Source organism: Dipodomys spectabilis, unplaced genomic scaffold, assembly GCF_019054845.1.
Source record: "Dipodomys spectabilis isolate Male_0828 unplaced genomic scaffold, ASM1905484v1 ptg000069l, whole genome shotgun sequence".
Taxonomy (NCBI): Eukaryota; Metazoa; Chordata; class Mammalia; order Rodentia; family Heteromyidae; genus Dipodomys; species Dipodomys spectabilis.
The window spans coordinates 5,290,068-5,311,841 of NW_024870746.1; the positions used below are offsets into that span (position 1 = coordinate 5,290,068).

Here is a 21,774-nt window from a genome sequence, read left to right on the forward strand (position 1 = left end):
ACAGCTGTAATCCTACTCAGGAGGCTTAGATCTAGAATCAAGGTTCAAGGCCAGCTAGGGCACAGATGTTCACTAGACTCCATCTCCAAATCAGTAGAAAGTAGGGCTGGATGTGCGGTTCAAATGTTATGAGTGCCAGCCTATCAAGCACAAAGTCCTTAGTTCAAATTCCAGTGGAGCAATAAAATCTCATTAACAGAAACTTGAGAGAGGAGCCCTTGCTTCCATTGTATTGGTGGTTCTTATAGTAAAGAGGTAGATGAGGGACAGGGAAAATTCAGAATGATTAGTGGACTCAATCTTCTGGGGCCACAATTGGAGGACTCTCTTGACAAAGTGTAGGAAGAACATGGAAAATTAAAAAAAAAAAAAAAAAAAAGATACTTAAAGAATTCTTACATGTAGAGAAATATACTCTCCAGATTCTGATCTGGCCAGGATGGAAAAATATGGAGCAGCCTATTATATCATGGCCTCATGGCCTGGTAGCTAGCTAGCACCTTTCAAATTGGCACCATGACTTTTCCTATGGGGTAGGATCATTTAAAAGATTTAATGTAGGAAGTGGTGCTGTGGCTCAAGTGGTAGGGCACTAGCCTTCAGCTGAAGAGCTGAGGGATAGCACCCAGGTCCAGAGTTCAGGCCCCACGACTGGGAAAAAAAAAAAAAAGCTTAAAAGTTTTAATGTATCACCCAGGCTACATGTAGTAGAGAGGTGGGGTTTGACTTCCCCCTTTTCATTGCATTAGCTGCAGCTCTACAGCACAGGCTTGATGGAGGTGGGGAAGAACTAAACAGAGAAGGAGCACTATCTCTTAATTCCAAAGGAGAGTGCTTCAACAGGTAATCTCGGCAGTATCAGGCTGGTAAATGCAGTGGTCCTGGATTGGGTGACTTCCCAAACTGTTCTTTATTGTCTTGCAAGCATAAGGTACCATGACTGAGACGACTCTTCACATCCAGAGAGAAGAAAAACAAACATTTGGTATCTCAGAGGTTCACATTGTAAGACAACAATCTGTTGCTGTTGAGTCTGAGTGACTGGGGTATGTATGTTTGTCATGGCTGCCTAGGGCTGGGAACCTCTACTGCCCTCTCCTGGTCCTGGCTCAGCTGGCTTGAGGAGAGATGGTAGGGAACATACAACTCCTCGTCACTTTCCAAACCAAATACTCTCAACCTCACTTTTCAGGGTGGTGTGCAAAGTCCAGTGTACCTCATACAGCTTGATCTTAGAACTGTGCCTTCCATGGTAGCCATCTGGGACTAGGAAAGACAATAGTTCATATTGCCTGAAGGTTTCCAGGACTGGTGGAGCACTGAAGGGATGCTGAACATATAAAGAACTGGGATTGAGGAAGAAGCTACACACATTTTCCCACTTATCTGGAAGGAGTGGGCTCTGACAGCAGGATTGGTGTTTAGGAGGATTAAGACAGTAGCCTGGTTCACAGATGAAATGCACACATAAAACAAAGTATTAACATTTCTTCCTATCCTAGTTATTCCTCCAAAGAAAGGAAGAGGGCTCTGCAGAGCCAGGAACATTGCTGCTCCTATCCCCTGCACAAAAGTGCCAGGCAACTTGCCCTCAAGAAGCAAGGAAAAGTGGTACTAGTAGTCCAGAGGGCAGCTCAGTTCCAAATTAAAATAAGCAAGTATACCTGATGAAGCAGAGCTTAGTGGGGGCTGAAAGCTGACTAGGAAGAGTCAGTGGTGGGAAACAAACTCTCTATGTACAGCTCTTCCTGGAGCCTCAGGGAGAGATGGAAAAGGAAACCAGATGGGCCTGCAGGGTAGGGGTAAGGATGGGGTGGGGTCTTCAGGCCACAATTGAGTACAGGGGTGAGTGAAGAAGCGCAGTTCAGCAGGAAAAACAAAAATAGTGAGGGCAAGTGAGCCAGGCATGGTTCCTTTCTAGCAAGAGCAGTCCAACAGCTCTGCCCTGTTCCAGACAGGCCACCTATCCCAGGGCAGGGCTGGGCATGTGGTGGAAGCATTAAAGAGATGGCACTATCTTTCCTGCTCTGTCCTGGCCCAGATTAGTGTGGGAAACAGCAGGCTTCTCTGCCCACCACTGGCTACCAGTGTCTTGAGTCCACCAACTCGGGTCGGAGGCTGAGTTTCTTGAGGCTCTCGTAGCCCACAACAATGACGATGGTGGAGGGGGTTGCTGAGATGATTCGTGCTGAAAGACCTTTCATGAGGCCCCAAGGCCCCTCTTCGGCCATCAGCTGTCTGAAGGTCAAGATGATAGAGCTTTTGCCTTCAACCTGGAAGAGTCAACACAGTGAAGGGCCAGTTTTCAGTTATAACATTTCTGCTTAGTGTCTGCTACTTTAGGCTCAAGTGGGGGAGAAATAGACTTGGGAGTCAGAAGGGCTAGATCTACTTCAAGGAGATGCACAGTGACTCAGTAAACACTCTCTCTGGTGCCAGACCAGCTAGGTTTGAAGTCTGCTGCCCAGCTTGCTAACAGCATAACCCTAGGTAATTTATTTTTTTCCACCTCAGTTTCATCAAATAAAAAACAGCGCTAATAGTACCTAAGCTATGCCATGAGATTGTTCTGAGCAAAGAAAATAATACTTAGAAATTCTTAGGAAGGTCAGATTCAATCCCCTCTAAAGTCTTCTGCAGTTCTATCAGACTGTGATTTTTTTTTTTTTTTGACCAATCCTGGGGACTTGAACTCAGGGCCTAGGCCCTGTCCCTGAGTTTCTTTTTCTCAAGGCTAACACGCTATCACTAGAGCCACAGTGCCACTTCCAGCCTTTTCTGTTTATGTGGTACTGAGATATCAAACCCAGGATTTCATGCATGCTAGGTACACTCGACCACTGAGCCACATTCCCAGCCCCAGACTATGTTATTTACTTACTTATTGGTCATGGGGCCTGAACTCTGGGTCTAGGCGCTGTCCCTGAGCTCTTCAGCTCAAGGGTAGCACTCTACCACTTGCGCCACAGTGCCACTTCCTGCTTTTTCTGCTTATGTGGTGCTGAGGAATCAAACCCAAGGCTTCATGCATGCAGGGCAAACACTCTACCACTGAGCCACCTTCCCAGCCCTATGTTAAAGGTTTTTTTTTTTTGTCTTCTCCCTTCTTTTCATCATAATGCAATGACCCCACCCTCCCGGACATCATTCTTTTTCTTTTTTGCTAGTCCTGGGTCTTGAACTCTGGGCCTGGGAACTGTCCCAGGGAAGCGCAAGGGAAGCACTCTACCACTTGAGCCACAGTGCCACTTCTGGTTTTCTGGTGGTTAATTCGAGACAAGAGACTCAGACTTCCCTGCCCAGGTTGGCTTTAAACCGATCTCCTCAGCTCTCAGCCTGAGTAGCTAGGATTAGAGGTGTGAGCCACCTACACTGGGTCCAGACATCTTTCTTGATCTACTTTTTCTAAGTTACCCAAGTCAGACATTAAAATCTCTCTTGCTCTCCACCTAAACCTTTATACCCTTTGTCTACTACACACAATTACAAAGATTCTATGGATTGACAGACTATAATTTCAAGCCAGCACCACCAAGAGTTTTATCAACCCATCTGTTGAATACACACAGTACCAACTGTAAAACCTATCAAGAACAGTCATCCTTATTCTCTGTAGAAAGCCCACAGCCTGGTGGAAAAACCAGAGACTTATGAACTTACTTACAATTAATACTTCTAATACACTGGACACTATGATGAAAATGAACTATACAACTCATGAGTAGAGATAGTAGAGAGGGATTGAGGGAATGAGGGAAGACACTGTATGAAAGGAATATACTCATTACCTGACTCATGTAATTATAATGCTTCTGTACATCACCTTTATAATAATAATAAACAAAATTAAACAACTAAAAAAAAAAGTAGGCAGCAGTAGCCATACTTGTACCTGAAAAAAAAAAGTAGTTCTAATAATTAAAAACCTGCAAAGTGAGGAAAGGGTGTTTTCCAGCCTATGTTAATAGACTATAGAACAGGATTCCAGCTAAAGGCAGGAGGAAACTAGTATGAATTCTTAGAGCCTGGGCATACAATAGGTATAGGCATGCAAGGTAGCAGACAGAGTAAGAGAAGCAATCTAAGGAGATTCTAAGTGCTCAGCTAGTTTCTATGAATGGTAAACACAGGAAGGATTTGGATGATTAGGCTGGGCCAAAGAGCACAGAATATGGGCCTAAAGATCATGAAATCTAGTGGAGGAGGAGGCCAGTATTACCTGCACACGAGTTCGGATGACATCCATGGGATTGGTGATGATGGAGGCAGTGGCTGCAGCCATGGGCCCTGAGACGGCTTGAAAGACAATGTGAGGGCACTCCTTAGGACACAGGTACGAGAGCTGCTCTGGAATCCAGGGAAAGATAATGCCTCAAGACATGAGGAATCACCCATCTGCCCTCACTATGCCGGTTGCTTCTACCCATCAGCCTTTGCAAATGACAAGCCCTTGGTCCTTCACTACCTTGGAACTTTACACCTTTCTCTTCTCTGCTTCCACCTGCATCCAACAAAAATTCACATTATACATCTCAGGCCCTTTTTAGAAGTCATCTTGATGATTTCTTGGTTACTTAAGACAAGATTCCTCTGGAGAAAGGAATTCCAAATCCTTTTTGTTTGCAAACTTCTTTGATCTAATAGATAGAAAATCATTCCTGTTGGAAGCTGGTAGCTCATGTGTGTAATACCAGCTACTAAGGAGGTTGAGCTCTTGAGGACTCAGGCTCAAAACCAGCCAACACAGTAAAGTCCATGAGACTCTTATCTCCAGTTAACCACCAGAAAACTGAAAGTGGAGCTGTGGCTCAAAGTAAAAGCTCAGGCCCAGAGTTCCAGCCCCACAACTGACAAAAAACAAACAAACAAAAAAGCTCAGGGTCAGTACCCAGGCCCTCAGTTCAAGCCCCATGATTGACAGGAAAAGAAAGGGAGGGAGGGAGAGAGAGAGAGAGAGAGAGAGAGAGAGAGAGAGAGAGAGGGGGAGGGAAGGAGGAAAGGAGGGAAGGAGGGAGGGGGAGAGAGGGGGAGGGAGGGAAGGGGAGAGAGAGAGAAAGCAAAGCTGTATAATTCTGGTAAGACCATTAAAACCATGATACTGATGGTCTCTGTGGAAGAGAACTGGGTGACTATGATGGATAAAGATCCTTTATCTACTTTTGCCTATCTTGTGAATTTTTATATATTTTTTAATTAATTTATTTATTTGGGTCTGGTCATAGGGCCTGAACTCTGGGCCTGGGTGCTGTCCCTCACCTCTTCAGCTCAAGGCTAGCACTCTACCACTTGAGCCACAGCACCACTTCCGGCTTTTTTTTTTTTTCCTGCTTATGTGGTGCTAAGGAATCGAGCCCAGGGCCTCATGCAAGCAAGGCAAGCGCTCTACCACTGAGCCACCTTCCCAGCCCTTATTTATTTGTGGGTCCTGGGACTTGAACTCTGGGCCTGGGTGCTGTCCCTGAGCATTTCAGCTCAAACAAGCTCTCTACCACTTGAGCCACAGTGCTACTTCTGGGTTTTCTGAGTGGTTTACTGGAGATCAGAATCTCTTGGACTTTCTTTCCCAGGGCTGGCTTGGAACCTTAATCCTCAGATCTCAGCTTCCTGAGTGACTAGGATTACAGGCCTGAGCCACTGGTACCTGGCTATCTTGTGAATTTTGGACTATATGAATGGCTGCTTTTGTGTGCTGGCTTAAAGTCAAGTTCTCCAGCTCCTACTTGACTTTTTTGTTGTTGTTTTGGTTTTTTTTGTTGGTCCTAGGGCCTGAACTCTGGGCCTGGGTGCTGTCCCTGAGCTCTTTAGCTCAAGGCAAGTGCGTTACCACTTGAGCCACAGCTCTACTTCTGGTTTTCTGGTGGTTAATTGGAGATAAGTCTCATGGACTTACCTTGTCTGGGCTGGCTTTGAACTGTGATCCTCAGATCTCAGCCTCCTGAGCAGCTAGGATTACAGGCGTGAGCCACTGGCGCCCAGCTTTCACTTGATGTTTTTGATAATGGCTAATTTTTTTTTTTTTTGGTCAGTCATAGGACTTGAACTCAGAGCATGAATGTTGTCTCTGAGCTTTTGTTCAAGGCTAGTGCTGTACCACTTTGAGCCATAGCTCCACTTCCAGTTTTCTGGTGGGTAATTGGAGAAGAGTCTCACGGGGGCTGGGAAAGTGGCTCAGTGGTAAAGTACTTGCCTTGCATGCGTGAGCCCCTCGGTTCGATTCCTCAGCACCATATAAGCAGAAAAAGCCAGAAGTGGCGCTGTGGCTCAAGTGGTAGAGCGCTAGTCTTGAGCTGAAGAGCTGAGGTACAGCGCCCAGGCCGAGTTCAGGCCCCATGACTGGCAAAAAAAAAAGTCTCAGACTTTCCTGGCCCAATTGACTCTGAACCATGACCATCAGATCTTAGCTACGATTGGAGGTATGAGCCACCAATGCCCTAATGACTAATGTTTTATTATTTGAGCCACACTTCTACTTCTGATATTTTGGTGGCTAATTGGAGATAAAAGTCTTGAGAGGGGCTGAGAAGATGGTTCAGTGGAGGAGTGCTTGCCTTGCATGCATGAGGCCCTGGTTCAATTCCTTAGCACCACATAAGCAGAAAAAGCTGGCAGTGGCACTGTGGCTCAAGAGATAGAGCGCTAGCCTTGAACTGAAGAGCTCAGGGACAGCGCCTAGGCCCAGAAGTTCAGGCCCCACAACCGACCAAAAAAAAAAAAAAAAAGTCTTGAGATTGTCAAGTACCAGTGGCTCATGTCTATAAGAGATGAAGATCTCAGTTAGAAGCCAGCCTGGACAAGAATCATCTCCAGTTAACAAGCAAAAAGCCAAAAGCAGAAGTGTGGGTCAAGTAGTGGAGCACCAGCCTTGAGTGATCTCAGCCTACTGAGTAGTTAGGATTATAGGCATGAGCTACCAGTGCCTGGCAATATGTGAATGTTGTTATAAAAAAAAAAACTCGTTTTAAGGTTGAAAGTCTTGGTGATGAAGCAATAGAAAAGGATCATTCTGCACATACACATCTGAAATACCACAGTGAAACCACTGGGTGCTTTACACACTTAAGTAAGTGACAGGAAAGCAAAACCAGATCTATTGAGGAGGTGGAGCAGGGTGGCTAATGTAGAGGATGGATGAGGATGAATATGTCAGATGTAGTTTATTGCATGTATGAAAATGAAACAATGAGCCAGGCGCCAGTGGCTCACGCCTATAATCCTAGCAACTCAGGAGGCTGAGACCTGGGGACCATGGTTCAAAGCCAGCCCAGGCAAAGAAAGTCCAGGAGAGTCATCTTCAATTAACCACAAGAAAAAACCTCAAGTGGCACTGTGGCTTAAGTGGTAGAGCGCTTGCCTTGAGCTGCAAAGCTCAGGGACTGTGCCAAGGCCTAGAAGCTCCATAACTGACCCAAAAAAAAGAAAGAAAGAAAGAAAAAAAGAAAGGAAAATGAAACAATGAAACCTGTTGAAATTGTTTTAAGAAGGGGAGTGGGGTAAGGGAGAGTAAGAAGGGATAAGACTGATTAGAATACATTGTATACATGTGTGGAAATGTAATAATGAAACTTGCCTTGTATAAATTAATGTATGCTAATAAAAGTAAAATGGAAAGTAATCCCACAGTGAGACTACAAGGTAGTCATGGAAGTCCTTTCCAAGGAAGTCAAGTTTAGGCAAAGACCTGAAGGTAGAAGTCTAAGTCCTATAGATCTATGGAAAGAACTTTCCAAGTACAGGGTCCCATACAAAGGTCCTGAAGATACTTGAGCACACCTCAAGTGTTCTAGGGACAGCAAATCCAGTACCTTGGAGCAGAACAATAATGCTAAGTGAGATCCAAAAGGTAAGCCATTGAGGGCCTGAGACCATTATAAGGATTTAGGCTTGACTTTGAGTAAATTGGGATGTAAAACTGATTCAGGGATTAGAAGAGTGGCCTAAGTGGTAGCCATATCTGACCAGCAAGGTAGAGGCTTTTCAAACCCCAGTACTGGAAGAAAACAAAGACTCATAATTTCAAAGATTCCCTCTCAGTTTTCTCTATAGCCAGTCACCATTCCTTCAACAATTTTTTGTCTCATGTGCCTAATTTTGGTGATTGTTTGAAGTAGGGGAGTGGGTTGGCAGGGAGAAATCAGGCTTCAAAGTTCCAGCTGGCAAAGAAGAATTACTTCAGCTCTAGTAGAACCACCTCTTCTCCAGTTTCTAACAGCTTTCCTCCTCAGTCAGTGTGCAAACAGAAACAAAGTAAACTAGTGGCTGGGCTCCTTGGTATCTTGTTTCTCCTACTAAGAAAACATTTTATAATCATTAGAATGCACATCAGGCCTAGCATTGCTGCCTCCTTGGACTGGTGTGCACTTGCCTTATTCAGATCCTAATTATACACAGCATCACTTTTCTTTGGCTTACAGAAAAGATGAAAACACAAAGGCAAGGGTAAGTCTTGTCAGGTACGGTAATTCATTATCTGTAATCTTAGCACTTGGGAGGTATAGGCGTGATGACAAGTTTGAGCCCAGCCTGGGCTGCATAGCAAGGCACTGTCAAAATGGTAGGAAAAAGAGTCCATGTCTTTCCTTTATTACTCATTCAACAAATGTTTACTGAGTACCCATTATCTACAAGGCAAAAGATAAACCCATGCCAACTTAGTTTAAGTCCCTTCTGACTTTGTACAAATACTGACTTAATATTTACTAGATGCTAAGCAGTGTGATAAATACTATTCATAAAACTGAGAAACAAGACAAGCTCACGCCTGTAATCCTAGTTACTCAAGAGGCTGAGATCTGAGGATCATGGTTCAAAGCCAGCCGGGGCAGGAAAGTCCTGAAACTCTAATCTCCAATAAACCACCAGAAATGGCACTGTGGCTGAAGTGGTAGAGTGCTAGCATTGAGCTGAAGAGCTGAGGGACAGAGCCCAGGCCTAGAGTTCAAGCCCCACAACCAAAAAACAAAACAAAAACAATATAAAACAACAAAAAAAAACCCCTGAGAAACGTGGGAGCCTAGTGGCTCATGCCTGTAATTTTAGCTATTCAGAATGCTGAGATCTGAAGATCATGGTTTGAAGCCAGCCGGGGCAGAAAAATCTGTGAGACTTATCTCCAACTAATTCTCAGAAAACTGGGAATGGTGCTGTGGCTCAAAGTGGTAGAGTGCTAACCTTGAGGGGGAAAAAAAACTCATGTCCTAAGCCCCACTACCGAAAAAAAGAAAAGAAAAGAAAAGAAAAAAGACAACAAAACTAAGAAACAAGCAGGGCATGGTGGTACACACCTATAATCCCAGTACTCCAGAGGCGGGGGTAGGAAGATCGATCACCAGGTTTATGGCAAGATGGGGTATATTTTTTAGATCCTGTCTCAAAATCAACAAAAATGATCTGGGTATATAGCTCACTAGAAGAGTGCTTGCCTATCCAAGACACTGTGTTTGAACCCCAGCACTTCAAAAAAAATTTTAATTAATTAATTAAAAAAACAGAAATGCTTCATTAGGCATGCAGTCTAAAAAGCTGGAAAGGGCTGGGAAGGTGGCTTAGTGGTAGAGTGCTTGCCTTGCAAGTATGAAGCCCTGGGTTTGATTCCTCAGTGCCACATTAACATAAAAGGTCAGAAGTGGCATTGTGGTTCAAGTGGTAGAGTGCTAGCCATGAGCAAGAGAAGCTCAGGGGCAGTACCTAGGCCCTGAGTTCAAGTCCCAGGACTGGCAAAAAAAAAGAGGGGGGGATGGGAAGGTGGCTCAGTGGTACAGTGCTTGCTTCGCATGCATGAGGCCTTGGGTTCGATACCTTAGCACCACATAAGCAGAAAAATCCGAAAGTGGTGCTGTGGCTCAAGTGGTAGAATGCTAGCCTTAGCCTTGAGCTGAAGAGCTGAGAGATGGTGCCCAGGCTCAGAGTTCAGGTCCCATGACAGAAAAAAAAAAGAGCTCAGGGACAGCACACAGGCCCTGAGTTGGAGCCCCTGAGTTGGGGGTAAAAATAATTGTAAATTAAGACAAGGTACAAAAATAGAAAGCAGAGAAAACATGCTTTCTAATAGAGCAAAGGCGTTATTTTTGTAAAGGCGATAATGAATAGAAGAAGCTTGAGACATGAAAGGAACCAGCCACACAAAGAATAGGAGAGGGGCTGGGAAGGTGGCTCAGTGGTAGAGCGCTTGCTTTGCATGCATGAGGCCCTGGGTTCAATTCCTCAGCACCACATAAGCAAAAAGAAAAAAGCCAGAAGTGGTGCTGTGGCTCAAGTGGTAGAGCACTGGCCTTGAGCTGAAGAGCTGAGGGACAGCACCCAGGCCCAGCGTTCAGGCCCCATGACCGGACCCCCCCCCCAAAAAAAAAAAAAAAAAAGAATAGGAGAAAAGATATCCCGGACAAGCTCTACTACTGAACTATATACACAAATTCAGGTTTAAAGGAGTGATACAGCCAGGCACTGGTAGCTCATGTCTGTAATTCTAGTTTATTCAGGAGGCTAAGATCTGAGGATCAGGGTCCAAAGCCAGGCTAGGCAGTAAAGTCTGTGAGACTCTCATCTCCAGTTAACCACCAAAAAAGCCAGAAGTGGAGCTGTGGCTGAAGTGGTAGAGTACTATCTTGAGTACAAAAACTCAAAGACAGTAAATTCAAAGACCCTGAATTCAAGCCCTAGGACCAGCACAAACACAAAAGATCAATCTACGAGGGACATATGAAATACATGGAGAAGAAGAGAACTTAGAATAGCTAGAAAGCTGGTACAAAGGTCAGGAAGATGGTGATATAAATATGATTTTCAGAAAAGGCAGTAGGAATGGAGAAGCAGTTGTAAGAAATATTCTAATCCCTAGGACTAGCCATGGGATAAAGAAGAACAGTTACTAGAGCTTCAATCTTAGCAATCTGCAGAAAAATAAGGCTACACTGACAGCTGAAAGTAAGTCAGAGGAACCAGCTTGGGATGAATATTTAGCTGCATAAAAATCTCAGATGCAAAGCTGGGTGCTGGTGGCTCACACCTGTAATCCTAGCTACTCAGGAGGCTGAGATCTGAGGATCATGGTTCAAAGCCAGTCTGAGCAGGAAAGTTCGTGAGACTCTTACCTCCAATAAACCATTAGAAAATCGGAAGTGGTGCTGTGGCTCAAGGGGTAAAGTGCTCGCCTTGAGCTAAAGAGTGCAGGGACAGTGCCCAAGCCCAGAGTTCAAGCCCCACAACCGACAAGACAAAATAAATAAAATCTCAGATGCAAACCAAGTACTGATGGCTCAAGTCTGTATGTAATTCTTGTTACTTAGAAGACTGAAATCTATAGGACCATGGTTCAAAGCCTGCCTGGGCAGAAAACTCTTCAAGACTCTATATCCAATTAACCATCAAAATGCCATATTGAAAGTGGGACTCAAGTGGTAGAATGCCAGTGTTAAGCAAACAAGCTGAGAGAAAGTTTAAGGCTCTGAGTTCAAGCTCCAGTAACAGGGCTGGGAAGGTGGCTCAGTGGTAGAGTGCTTGCCTTGCATGGATGAGACCCTGGGTTCGATTTCTTAGCACCATATAAACAGAAAAGGCCGGAAGTAGCACTGTGGCTCAAGTGGTAGAGCTCTAGCCTTGAGCTGAAGAGATGAAGGACAGTGCCCAGGCAAAAAAGAAAAGAAAAAAAGCAAGCTCCAGTACCAACACACACACCATAGAAATATAGACATAAGCTTGGTATGGCAAGTACATACCTATAATCCCAGCACTGGGGAGGCTGAAGCAAGAAAATCATAATTTGATGCCAGGCTGGGCTACATATCGAATTTCATCAAAAATAGGCTGAGTGCCGGTGGCTTACACCTATTATCCTAGCTATTCAGGAGGCTGACATCTGAGGATCAAGGTTTAAAGCCATCCCATGCAGGAAAGGCCATGAGACTCTTACCTCCAATTAACCACCAGAAAAACAGAAGTGGCACTGTGGCTCAAGTGGTAGCCTTGAGCTGAAGAGATCAGGGAAAGCACCCAGGCCCAGAGTTCAAGGCCCATGACTGATCCTCCCCCCCTCCCCCCTCCCCCTTCCCCCCCCCCTGCAAAAAAGAGTATTATCTTTTGCTGTATACTAGTAGCCTATAATCCTAGCCACTTAGGAAGCTGAGACAGTGTTCCAAGCCAGCCGGGGTACGAATATCCATGAGACTCTTTATCTCAAATTAACCACCAAAAAGCCAGAAGTGAAGGTGTGGTTCAAATGCTATCCCTGAGTGAAAGTGAGGGGGACAGCATCCAGACTCTGAGTTCAAACTGAAGAAAGGGAGGGAGGGAGATAGAAAAGAAAGGAAGGAGAGAAGGGGGAAAATAGATTCCTTTTGACCTAGTGATCTCATTTTGGAAAATATTAAAGGGGTAGAATATCTAATCAACAAAGCTACTACATTATAGGAATGAGGATGCTCTAGCTTATTTTTTGGAGGTCCTTGGGACTGAACTCAGGGTCGTGGTGCTGCCCCTGAGATTTTTTTTTTTGTCGGTCGTGGGCCTTGAACTCTGGGGCCTGGGCTCTTTCCCTCAACTCTTCAGCTCAAGGCTAGTGCTCACCGCTTGCGCTACAATGCCACTCCCGGTTTTCTGGTGGTTTATTAGAGATAAGAGTTTCACAGACATTCCTGCCCAGGCTGGCTTTGAACCGCGATCCTCAGATCTCAGCCTCCTGAGTAGGAAGGATTATAGGCTTGAACACCATCACCTAGCTGGAGGTTCTAGTTTACATTACATTATTTTATGTGTGTATGCCAGTCCTGAGACTTGAACTCAGGGCCTGGGAACCACCCCTGAGCTTTTGTGCTCAAGGCTACTACTTCACTATTTGAGCCACAACTCTACTTTTGACTTTTTGGGTAGTTAACTTAAGAGAAGAGTTTTACAGACTTTCCTGCTCTGGTTAACTTCAAACCACAATCCTCTTATCTCAGCCTCCTGGGTAGCTAAAATTACAGGCATGAGTCACCAGGGCCCACCTATATCACTTTTTTTTTTTTTTTTTGTCAGTCATGGGACTTGAACTCTAGGCTTGGGCACTGTCCCTCAGCTCTTCAGCTCAAGGCGAGCGCTCTACCACTTGAGCTACGGTGTCACTTCTGGTTTTCTAGTGGTTTATTGGAGATAAGAGTCTCACCGACTTTCCTGCTAGTCTGGCTTTGAACCTCGATCCTGAGATCTCAGCCTCCTGAGTAGCTAGGATCACAGGTGTGAGCGACCCGCACTCGGCCCACTTTTTTTTTTTTTTACTGGTCTTGAGGCTTGAACTCTAAGCCTGGATGTTATCCCTGAGCCAATTCGTGCTCAAGTCTCACAATCTACCACTTGAGCCACAGTACCACTTCTGCCTTTTTCTGAGTAGTTAATTGGAGGTAGAGTCTTACAGACTTTCCTGCTCAGGCTGGTTTCAAACTACATTCCTCAGATCTTAAGCCTCCTGGATTGCATGTGTGAGCCAATAGCACCCAACTAATTCACAATTTGAGTTTAACAATGCTAATGAAAAATAGCTAACTCAAAAAAGCTCACTAGAGGGCTGGGAAGTTGGCTCAGTGGTAGAGCGCTTGCCTTGCATGCCTGAGGCCCTGGGTTCGATTCCTCAGCACCACATAAGCAAAAAGAAAAAAAGCCGGAAGTGGCGCTGTGGCTCAAGTGGTAGAGCGCTAGCCTTGAGCTGAAGACCTGAGGGACAGCGCTCAGGCCCAGAGTTCAGGCCCCACGAACGGACCCAAAAAAAAAAAAAAAAAAAAAAAAAAGCTCACTAGAAGCTGGGCACCAGTGGCTCACGCCTGTAATCCTAGCTACTCAGGAGGCTGAGATCTGAGGATCATGGTTCAAAGCCAGCCTAGGCAGGAAAGTCCATGAAACTCTTACCTCCAATAAACCACTAGAAAACCAGAAGTGGCGCTGTAGCTCAAGTGGTAGAACGCTCGCCTTGAGCTGAAGAGTGCAGGGACAGCACTCAGGCCCAGAGTTCAAGTCCCATAACTGACAAAAAAAAAAAAAAAAAAAAAGATCACTGGAAAAACTGTGAGAGTGTGAGGGAAGAGGTGACAGTGTCCAAAAAGAAATATATTCTTTTTTTTTGGTCCGGTTATGGGGCCTGAACTCTGGGCCTGAGCACTGTCCCTCAGCTCTTCAGCTCAAGGCTAGTGCTCTACCACTTGAGCCACAGCGCCACTTCTGGCTTTTTTCTTTTTGCTTATGTGGTGCTGAGGAATCGAACCCAGGGCCTCAGGCATGCAAGGCAAGTGCTCTACCACTGAGCCAACTTCCCAGCCCCAGGAATATATTCTTTAGTGGACTGGGAATGTGGTTCAGTGGTACAGTGCTTGCCTAGCATGAATGAAGCCCTGGGCTCAATTCCTTAGTACCACAGCAGCAGAAAAAGCTGGAAGGGGCTCTATGGCTCAAGTGGTAGAGTGCTAGCCTTGAGCAAAAGCAGCTCAGGGAACAGCGCCTAGGCCCTGAGTTCAAGCCCCAGGACTGGTGAAAAAGAAAAAAAGAAATATACTCTTTTGCTGACTTACCTAACTGCAACCCAACTGTAAATAACCTTTATTTTTTATTTTAATTTTTGGTTGGTTGTGGTGCTTTAACTCTGGGCCTGGACGCTGTCCCTCAGCTCTTCAGCTCAAAGCAAGAGCTCTACCACTTAAGCCACAGTGCCACTTCCAGTTTTCTGGTGGTTAATTGGAGATAAGAGTCTCACAGACTTTCCTGCCCAGGCTGGCTTTAAACAGTGATACTCAGAGCTCAGCTTCCTAAGTAGCTAGGATTATAGGTGTAAGCCACCAGCGTCTGGCTATATTACCTTTATAATAACAATAAAAACTTTTTAAACGTTCACCATTATTCATCAATTTTATCTTAAAGCCCTAAATATTCCATTCCTTAGAGTCTTCCTTACTTTCTTATTCTCTACCAATATCCTGCTAAGGCACGTTGATTCCAGTGCATATATAGTATACCCTTTTCCTGTATTTATCTACTCACTGTTCTGATCCTCTTCACTATATAAGCTTCTCAAAGGCAAGAACCATGTCTTATTCTCCTTTGAATTCAATGTTTACTGAGTGGTCCATTCCCCCATTAAATCTCACTTCCATTCCAACATGCCCAGAGCACCAGTATTTCAGCAACCTCAGTACTGCTGCTGATGCTCCTGCTTACCTGCATAGAAGTGATAAAAGGGCCACCAGACGGCACTGTTTGGGATATAGGTAAGCAGTGATGCCACATAGCCTCGGTAGAAGCCTCGAAGCCCATCAGCCCGCAGGATCTGCCTGATGATGTCTTTAGTTTGGCCAAAAGCAATAACCCCTTGTCCCTTTGGGTTCCCACGCACCTGGAAGCGGCCTAGTTTTTCACCCTTGCGCTGCATCATCAGGTGCTGGGAGACTACATCAATGGGCACGGTGATGCTCTGGGCCACCAAGGAAGCTGAGCCACCAGCCACGAGTGATTTGACTGTGTTGCTCTGGCTATAGTCAGACACAAATTTTCGAGTGAGCTCATAGGTAGTAACATAACATTGGCCGGAGATAAGTGTGAAGGTATTGACCAGGAACCCCCGATATAGGCCTGTCACGCCATCTGCACGAAGGATCTTGATGAAGGCATCAAAGGTCCCATGGTAGAGGCTCTTGCCCTTCTGAACCTGCAGCCGGGTGCGAATGAGGGTGAATGGGTACACACTAACACGGATCATCATTGTCATTGCCACACCAAACACATAGAACTTCTTCTTGTCCAGATGTTCCCACTCAATGATTTGGATGTTGCGCTTGTCCTCCATTGTGCCTGAAGACCTGGGATTTGAGCAGAGTGGAGGGATGTGAGGAAGAAGGTAAGAACTTTGTATCTTTGTGTCCTGACTAGGCCTGAAGATCCCTTCTGAGTTAGCCTGGCTCTGTCCATCACAGATCAAGAACCCTTCTGCCCTATTCTGTGTCTTTGCCTAGTCCTTTACAATTCAGATCCACTCTTCCAGAAATCATTCCTCACCACAGTAACTTTGGTGACTCCATTCATCTGAGCTCCCAACCCTAGCTTACAGGATCCTGAACTCTGTCTCTGCTTGGGCCATGGTGTCACTGTCCCAGAAGGGATCACTCTCCTTATCTGGCTTATCAAGGCAGAGCTCAGGATGCTATAAGCAAATCAACTACCTGGAAGGATGTACCACCACAAGTGGGCTGAAAGGGAGGGCTGTAGTTCTGATGCTCTTAGGTTCCAGAGGGGGCACAACTTTTGGGCTTTTGTCTTCAGCAGGGCCCCTTTACTATTATTTACTACCCGAGGCATTTTATTTTACGTATGGTTTCCAATGCTACTCCGAGCTCCCAACCCACACTCATTGCACTGTACATTCTCTCCAATCTGCATTCGAGACGTGGGGAGGAGTACAAGGCACTCCTCCAATTGCCACCGCCACCCCCACCATCCTCCAGTGAAAGCAGTGGTAAAGTCAGGAACAGGACAAAGATCAGAGTCCTCTTTGGTTATTAGATAATTCACTGTAGAAAGTGAAAAGATCCACCTGAGAGTTTCCCTGAAGAGTCTGGAGAATTTGCTATAGGGTGGATCACATGTCTGACCCAAGGCTCTCAACTCTAAGCAAACAACTACAAGCTCGGTCCTTGAGAATGAAGGTGAGAAGTGATACAGAAGACACATTCTGCCCTTTAAAACGTCATAGTCTGTTCAAGGATACAAGGGATCTCTCTGGGAAACAGATTTGAAATATACAGGGGGAAAGAAAAAAGGGAAAATTAATGTTAATGTATTACACATGTTATGTTTATCCATTGCCTAGAATTGGCACACACCTTTATTCATAGCTGAGGCAGGAGGATGGCAAGTTCAAGTCAGGCTGAGCTACAACACAGGAGCTCCTAAGTTAAGAAATGTGAAATGATATCACGTTAGAAATACACTTGGTGGTAATGCTATGTGCTCCAGTGTAGCCTCCCCTTGTTCTGTGGGATATTGGAAATTTTAACCGACAGGGAAAGAGAGAAGAAGGCAGGGTTCCCAGGCTTTGAGAAAAACCCCTTAGGGCTTTTAAAGGACATGGCCCCAGCACAGGGACAACTCTACACAAAAGCAATTTCTGGGGCTGGGAAGGTGGCTCAGTGGTAGAGCGCTTGCCTTGCATGCCTGAGGCCCTGGGTTCGATTCCTCAGCACCACATAAGCAGAAAAAAGCCAGAAGTGTCACTGTGGTTCAAGTGGTAGAGCACTAGCCTTGAGCTGAAGAGCTGAGGGACAGCGCCCAGGCCCAGAGTTCAGGTCCCACGGCCAGACCACCCCCCCCCCAAAAAAAAAAAAAAGATACAAAAGCAATTTCTGTGGCAAATCTTTTAGCATATGTCTGATTATAGTCTATCCCCAACTACTTTCCTCAACCCCAAGTCCCAATTTAAGTTCATAGAGCCTTTGTTACAAGGTAACTGTTCTTGGTTTACTGAGCAAGTCAGCAGGGAATGAAAGTTGGCTTTTTGGACAGGAATCCCTAAGTTGGTCTGTATCAATTTCATTAAAGTATAGACTGCCCAGGAAGTGGTACTGTGGCTCAAGTGGTAGAGCACTCGCCTTGAGCTCAAGAGCTGAGGGACAGCACCCAGGCCCAGAGTTCAAGCCCCACACCAACAATAACAAAAAAAGCCAGAAGTAGAGGTATGGCTGAAGTGGTAGACTGCCCATAGTACAAACTGAATACTTAACAGCTGAGTTATGGATGGGGCAGGCACATGGAATTAATTATACATGCAGCCTTGGAGGACAAAGCAATTTGAATGGAGGAGGAATACATGCAAACAATGAAAAGCGGAGAAAAGTGGCTTAGAAATGAGAAAACAGTCAACTGGGTTTGCTAGAATGGAAAATCTAGACTGTGGAAAATGAGCAGGAGGTAGAGTTTACAGGCAAGAGAACTTCTGGAACATGGATATGTCATTGCTGTGGGCAAAAGTGGCTCCCAGCCTCAGCACGAGATACCCAGAAAGACCAGTAGGGCAATCTTCTCTGAACCCTTCAAAAGGAGGTGGTCACTGTCCCTCCTCCCCACAAGGTGTTTAGAATCAGAGTATCAAAGTCATATTTCCAACACTACTGAGAAGTGAGGATATATAGATTTACCTAATACCCACTGCCTCATGCAATCCTTATAACTTAACCCGAGCATAAACACCTCTGATAAATGAGGCCAGATAGGTTAAATGTTACAGCTCCAAAATCATGCAGCTGGTCAGTGGCAGAGGCCAGATCGAAGCCAAAACTTTTCCACTCAGTCATGCCTTCTGCCCTATGGGAGTTGAAGAGTCCAATACAAATTATTTTGTTAAACTGGAAACCAAGCCATTCCTACCAGTGGAAGGCTTTCATAACTTTCATAATTGTATGTCACCCAGGGGTTAAGCATAGCTGCTAGCCATGCAGATGCCCTTGGACTTCCCTCAGCCTTATTTCAAAGAAAGTAAAGGGTTGCCTATGCTACACTAATGTGCTTGTGGAGTGACTCTGAGTGGCTGGGCTGGCATGTTGTCACCACAGGACAAATTCAGTGAGGCTCAAGCAGGCAGGATTCCAGCTGGGCATGTGTGAACTGCATGCAATTCAGGGCAGAAGGGCATAGCCACATAGGATTCTGTTCTAGGTAGGTCATTGTGTGTATGTACGGGGGGGGGGGGGGGGGGGTCCATGTGCCAGTCCTGCAGCTTGAACTCAGGGCCTGGGCACTGTCCCTGAACTTTTGTGCTCAAGGACAGTGTTGTACCAACCAAGCTACAACTTCATTTCTGTCCTTTTTGATAGTTAACTGGAGACTTTCCTGCTGGGACTGGCTCTGAACCACAATCCTCATCAGCTCTCAGCTTCCTGAGTAACTATGATTTACAGACATGAGCTACCAATGCTCAGTTAGGTCATGGTTTTCATGGGTATCTTCTCAGCTTTTCAGGCTGAACCAGCATCTCCTAATGAAAAACTCATTGCTCTCTTTCTGCACCTGTCTCCATCTCTCACATGTGCCAGTCTATATTTAAAATTCCCAAAAGGTAGCAAGGATTCTGTAAAATAGATAACTCCTCTTGTTAGGATACCAGAAGAAACCATTAAGGGTCACATCTCCAAAAATAAGTCACTCGCCTGGGAATATGGCTTAGTGGTAGAGTGTTTGCCTAGCATACATGAAGCCCTAGGTTCAATTCCAAAGTACCACATAAACAGAAAGAGCTAGAGGTGGCGCTGTAGCTCAAATCTTAGAGTGCTAACCTTGAGCAAAGACAGGCTCAGGAACAGTGCCCAGGCCATGAGTTCAGCCCCAGGACTGACAAAAATAAAAACACCAAACAAACAAACAAAAACAATAAGCCATTAAGCCGAGTGCTAGTGGCTGTAATCCTAGCTACTCTGAGGATCGTGGTTCAAAGCTAGCCCAGGCAGGAAAGTCCATGAGACTATTATCTCCAATTAACCACCAGAAAACTGGAAGTAGAGCTGTGGTTCAAGTGGTGGAGCACTAGCCTTGAGCTGAAGAGCTCAGGGACAGTACCCAGGCCCAGAGTTCAAGCCCCACGACCAACCAAAAATTTTAAAAAAGCCACTAGTGAGAAGGGTAAAAGGTTGTAGAACCTACCCCTCTGTTCCTTTGAAAGGGGGAGGTTGCTTCCATAAAGTGGGATCTCAACCTGTTTTGTTGTCATATAGCTTCCAAACTTCCTCCTGAAATACTGAAACCAGTTCATCTTGTTTTACCCTCTAGAAAGTCCTCTATCTAGAAAAGTGTGTGCAAACTTCCTTCAGCATTCACTTCTCCCTCTTTCTGGGGCCTTTTTCAGGCTACAATTCACAGCTACAATTCTAGCTTTTCTCCCACTTTTTACTCTACCACTTGAGCCACAGCGCCACTTCCAGTTTTCTGGTGGTTAATTGGAGATGAGAGTCTCACAAATTTTCCTGCCTGGGCTGGCTTTGAAGAGTGATCCTCAGATCTCAGCTTCCTGAGTAGCTAGGATTACAGGCGTGAGCCACCGGCGCCCGGCTTCTCCCACTTTTTATGCTGCTTAGGCACAAATGCTTAAGTGCTTCCTGTGAAGACTGAACAGAGGCCCCAAAAGCATATTATCCTGAATTTTTCAAATGAAATGTCAGAGGTGGAGCCTACTACTGAAAGAAGGAAGGAAGGAAGGAAGGAAGGAAGGAAGGAAGGAAGGAAGGAAGGAAGGAAGGAAGGAAGGAAGGAAAATAGAATTTCAGGCTGCACTTTAGACTTGTTAATAAGAGTTGACAATTTAACAAGATCTCTAGGTGATTTATATGCATATGAAAAAAGCACTGTTTTAACTATAAGGATTATCTGTATTATAACTTTATAACTATTCTAGAACTCCAGGACCATTCTGACTAGATCAGGAGTTGCCTAACTGCATACTCACTTGTCCCTAGAACTGGGCACAATGATGAACATTCTCTCCCCGCGCCCCCCCCCCCCTCCACTTCAAACACTCCTACCAAATCAAATCACCTTATCCAACTCCTGAAGAGACATTCACGGGTCCCTACTTCTCAGATGGAAGAGGGAATAACAGTATCCTCTATTCTATCCTCCTTACCTCATCCGGATCAAGGCTCTGCATCCTAGGAGCTTAATCCATATGAACAGGAATATATATGCATGTTTGCCCAACTGTCCTACTGTGTATATAGTGCCCTAAGCTAGTCCCAGTGATGTCTCCGACCCTTCCTTTAATCTCCCTCCGATATGGTGAGATTCCCACCCAGCTTTCCCTGGTTTTCCACAGGTATCCACGTGATCTCTCATCACAGACACATCCCAATCCTCTCCACGTGACACCCTCCTTTATGTAGCTCCAATCTGGCACCCGCGCGGATTCCTCTGGGTCCTCGAAGAAGCCCCTAACTGTGCTTCTGTCGCTGTCAGCAAATCTCATGCTCCTCTGCCAGGAAAAGATGTCTTGCCAGACCTGTCCTTCATTTCCAAAACTACAGGCACCGCAACCCCGCAGACGTCCGCTGCCTCCTTGACAAGTCCGAGTGTTGAGAGGCATTACAGGCTTCAAATACCCTTGGCTAATATGACACAGCTATAGGTTCCTTACCTTCTCAGACCCAGGAGGTTCCACTGAGTCTGAGGAGAACTCCAAGCCGAAACTTCTAGGCCGCAGCTCCTGGTACACCCTCCATTCCAGGCGACAGCCGGCTTCGGGTCGCATCTTCCTCCATCTCGCCAGAGATGCCAGTGCTGCCGGAACCGGAAAATAGGACGCTGTCATTCCCGCCCCTCAAGGGGTGAGAATTGGCTTGGAGTAATTCAACCAATGGTGTTCTGAGTCGTCCAGCCTTCCCCGTTATTGAAGCGATGATAGGCGGATCGGATGGCCATCTTGGATTAGGGCAGTAACCACGCCTTCTTAAGCCTCACTCTCTGGGGAGCATGCGTGAGCTTCTGAGCTGTTTCTAATTTGTGGACACGGATTTACCCAGCACTTTTTGAAGTAACGTGAAACTCCGGCTTTTAATAGGTGACCTTGTGTTTGAATATTTGTGCTAAGAGCCAATCTTTATTTTTCGTGGTGGTCTTTGAACTCGGGGCACTGTCTTTGACCTTTTCTTTGCTCAGGGATAGCGTCCTAACAGTACTACCAAGCCCCACTTCCAGCTTTTTGGTGGTTGACCAGAATGAATCTCCTAGATTTTCCTGCCTCAGTTGGCTTTCAGAAAGGATCCTCAGATCTGAGCCTCAGTTACAGGT

General features: G+C 45.6%; 1 protein-coding gene across 2 annotated transcripts; it reads right to left on the minus strand.

Moving 5' to 3' along the window:
* Positions 1 to 879: 879 nt before the first annotated feature.
* On the minus strand, positions 880 to 21,278 carry Slc25a44 (solute carrier family 25 member 44). 2 transcript variants are annotated; one of them, XM_042681569.1, is made up of 5 exons: positions 21,122 to 21,209; positions 16,830 to 16,895; positions 15,172 to 15,809; positions 4,220 to 4,347; positions 880 to 2,273 (listed from the first exon to the last, which is right to left on the minus strand). In XM_042681569.1, exons 3-5 carry the CDS (start codon positions 15,794 to 15,796, stop codon positions 2,082 to 2,084), a joined length of 945 nt encoding a protein of 314 aa, XP_042537503.1. In that variant the 5' UTR covers positions 15,797 to 15,809; positions 16,830 to 16,895; positions 21,122 to 21,209; the 3' UTR covers positions 880 to 2,081. The 2 variants fall into 2 exon arrangements, with proteins under 2 accessions (XP_042537503.1, XP_042537504.1); XM_042681570.1 differs by lacking the exon at positions 16,830 to 16,895 and having other exon boundaries at positions 21,122 to 21,278.
* Positions 21,279 to 21,774: the final 496 nt, after the last annotated feature.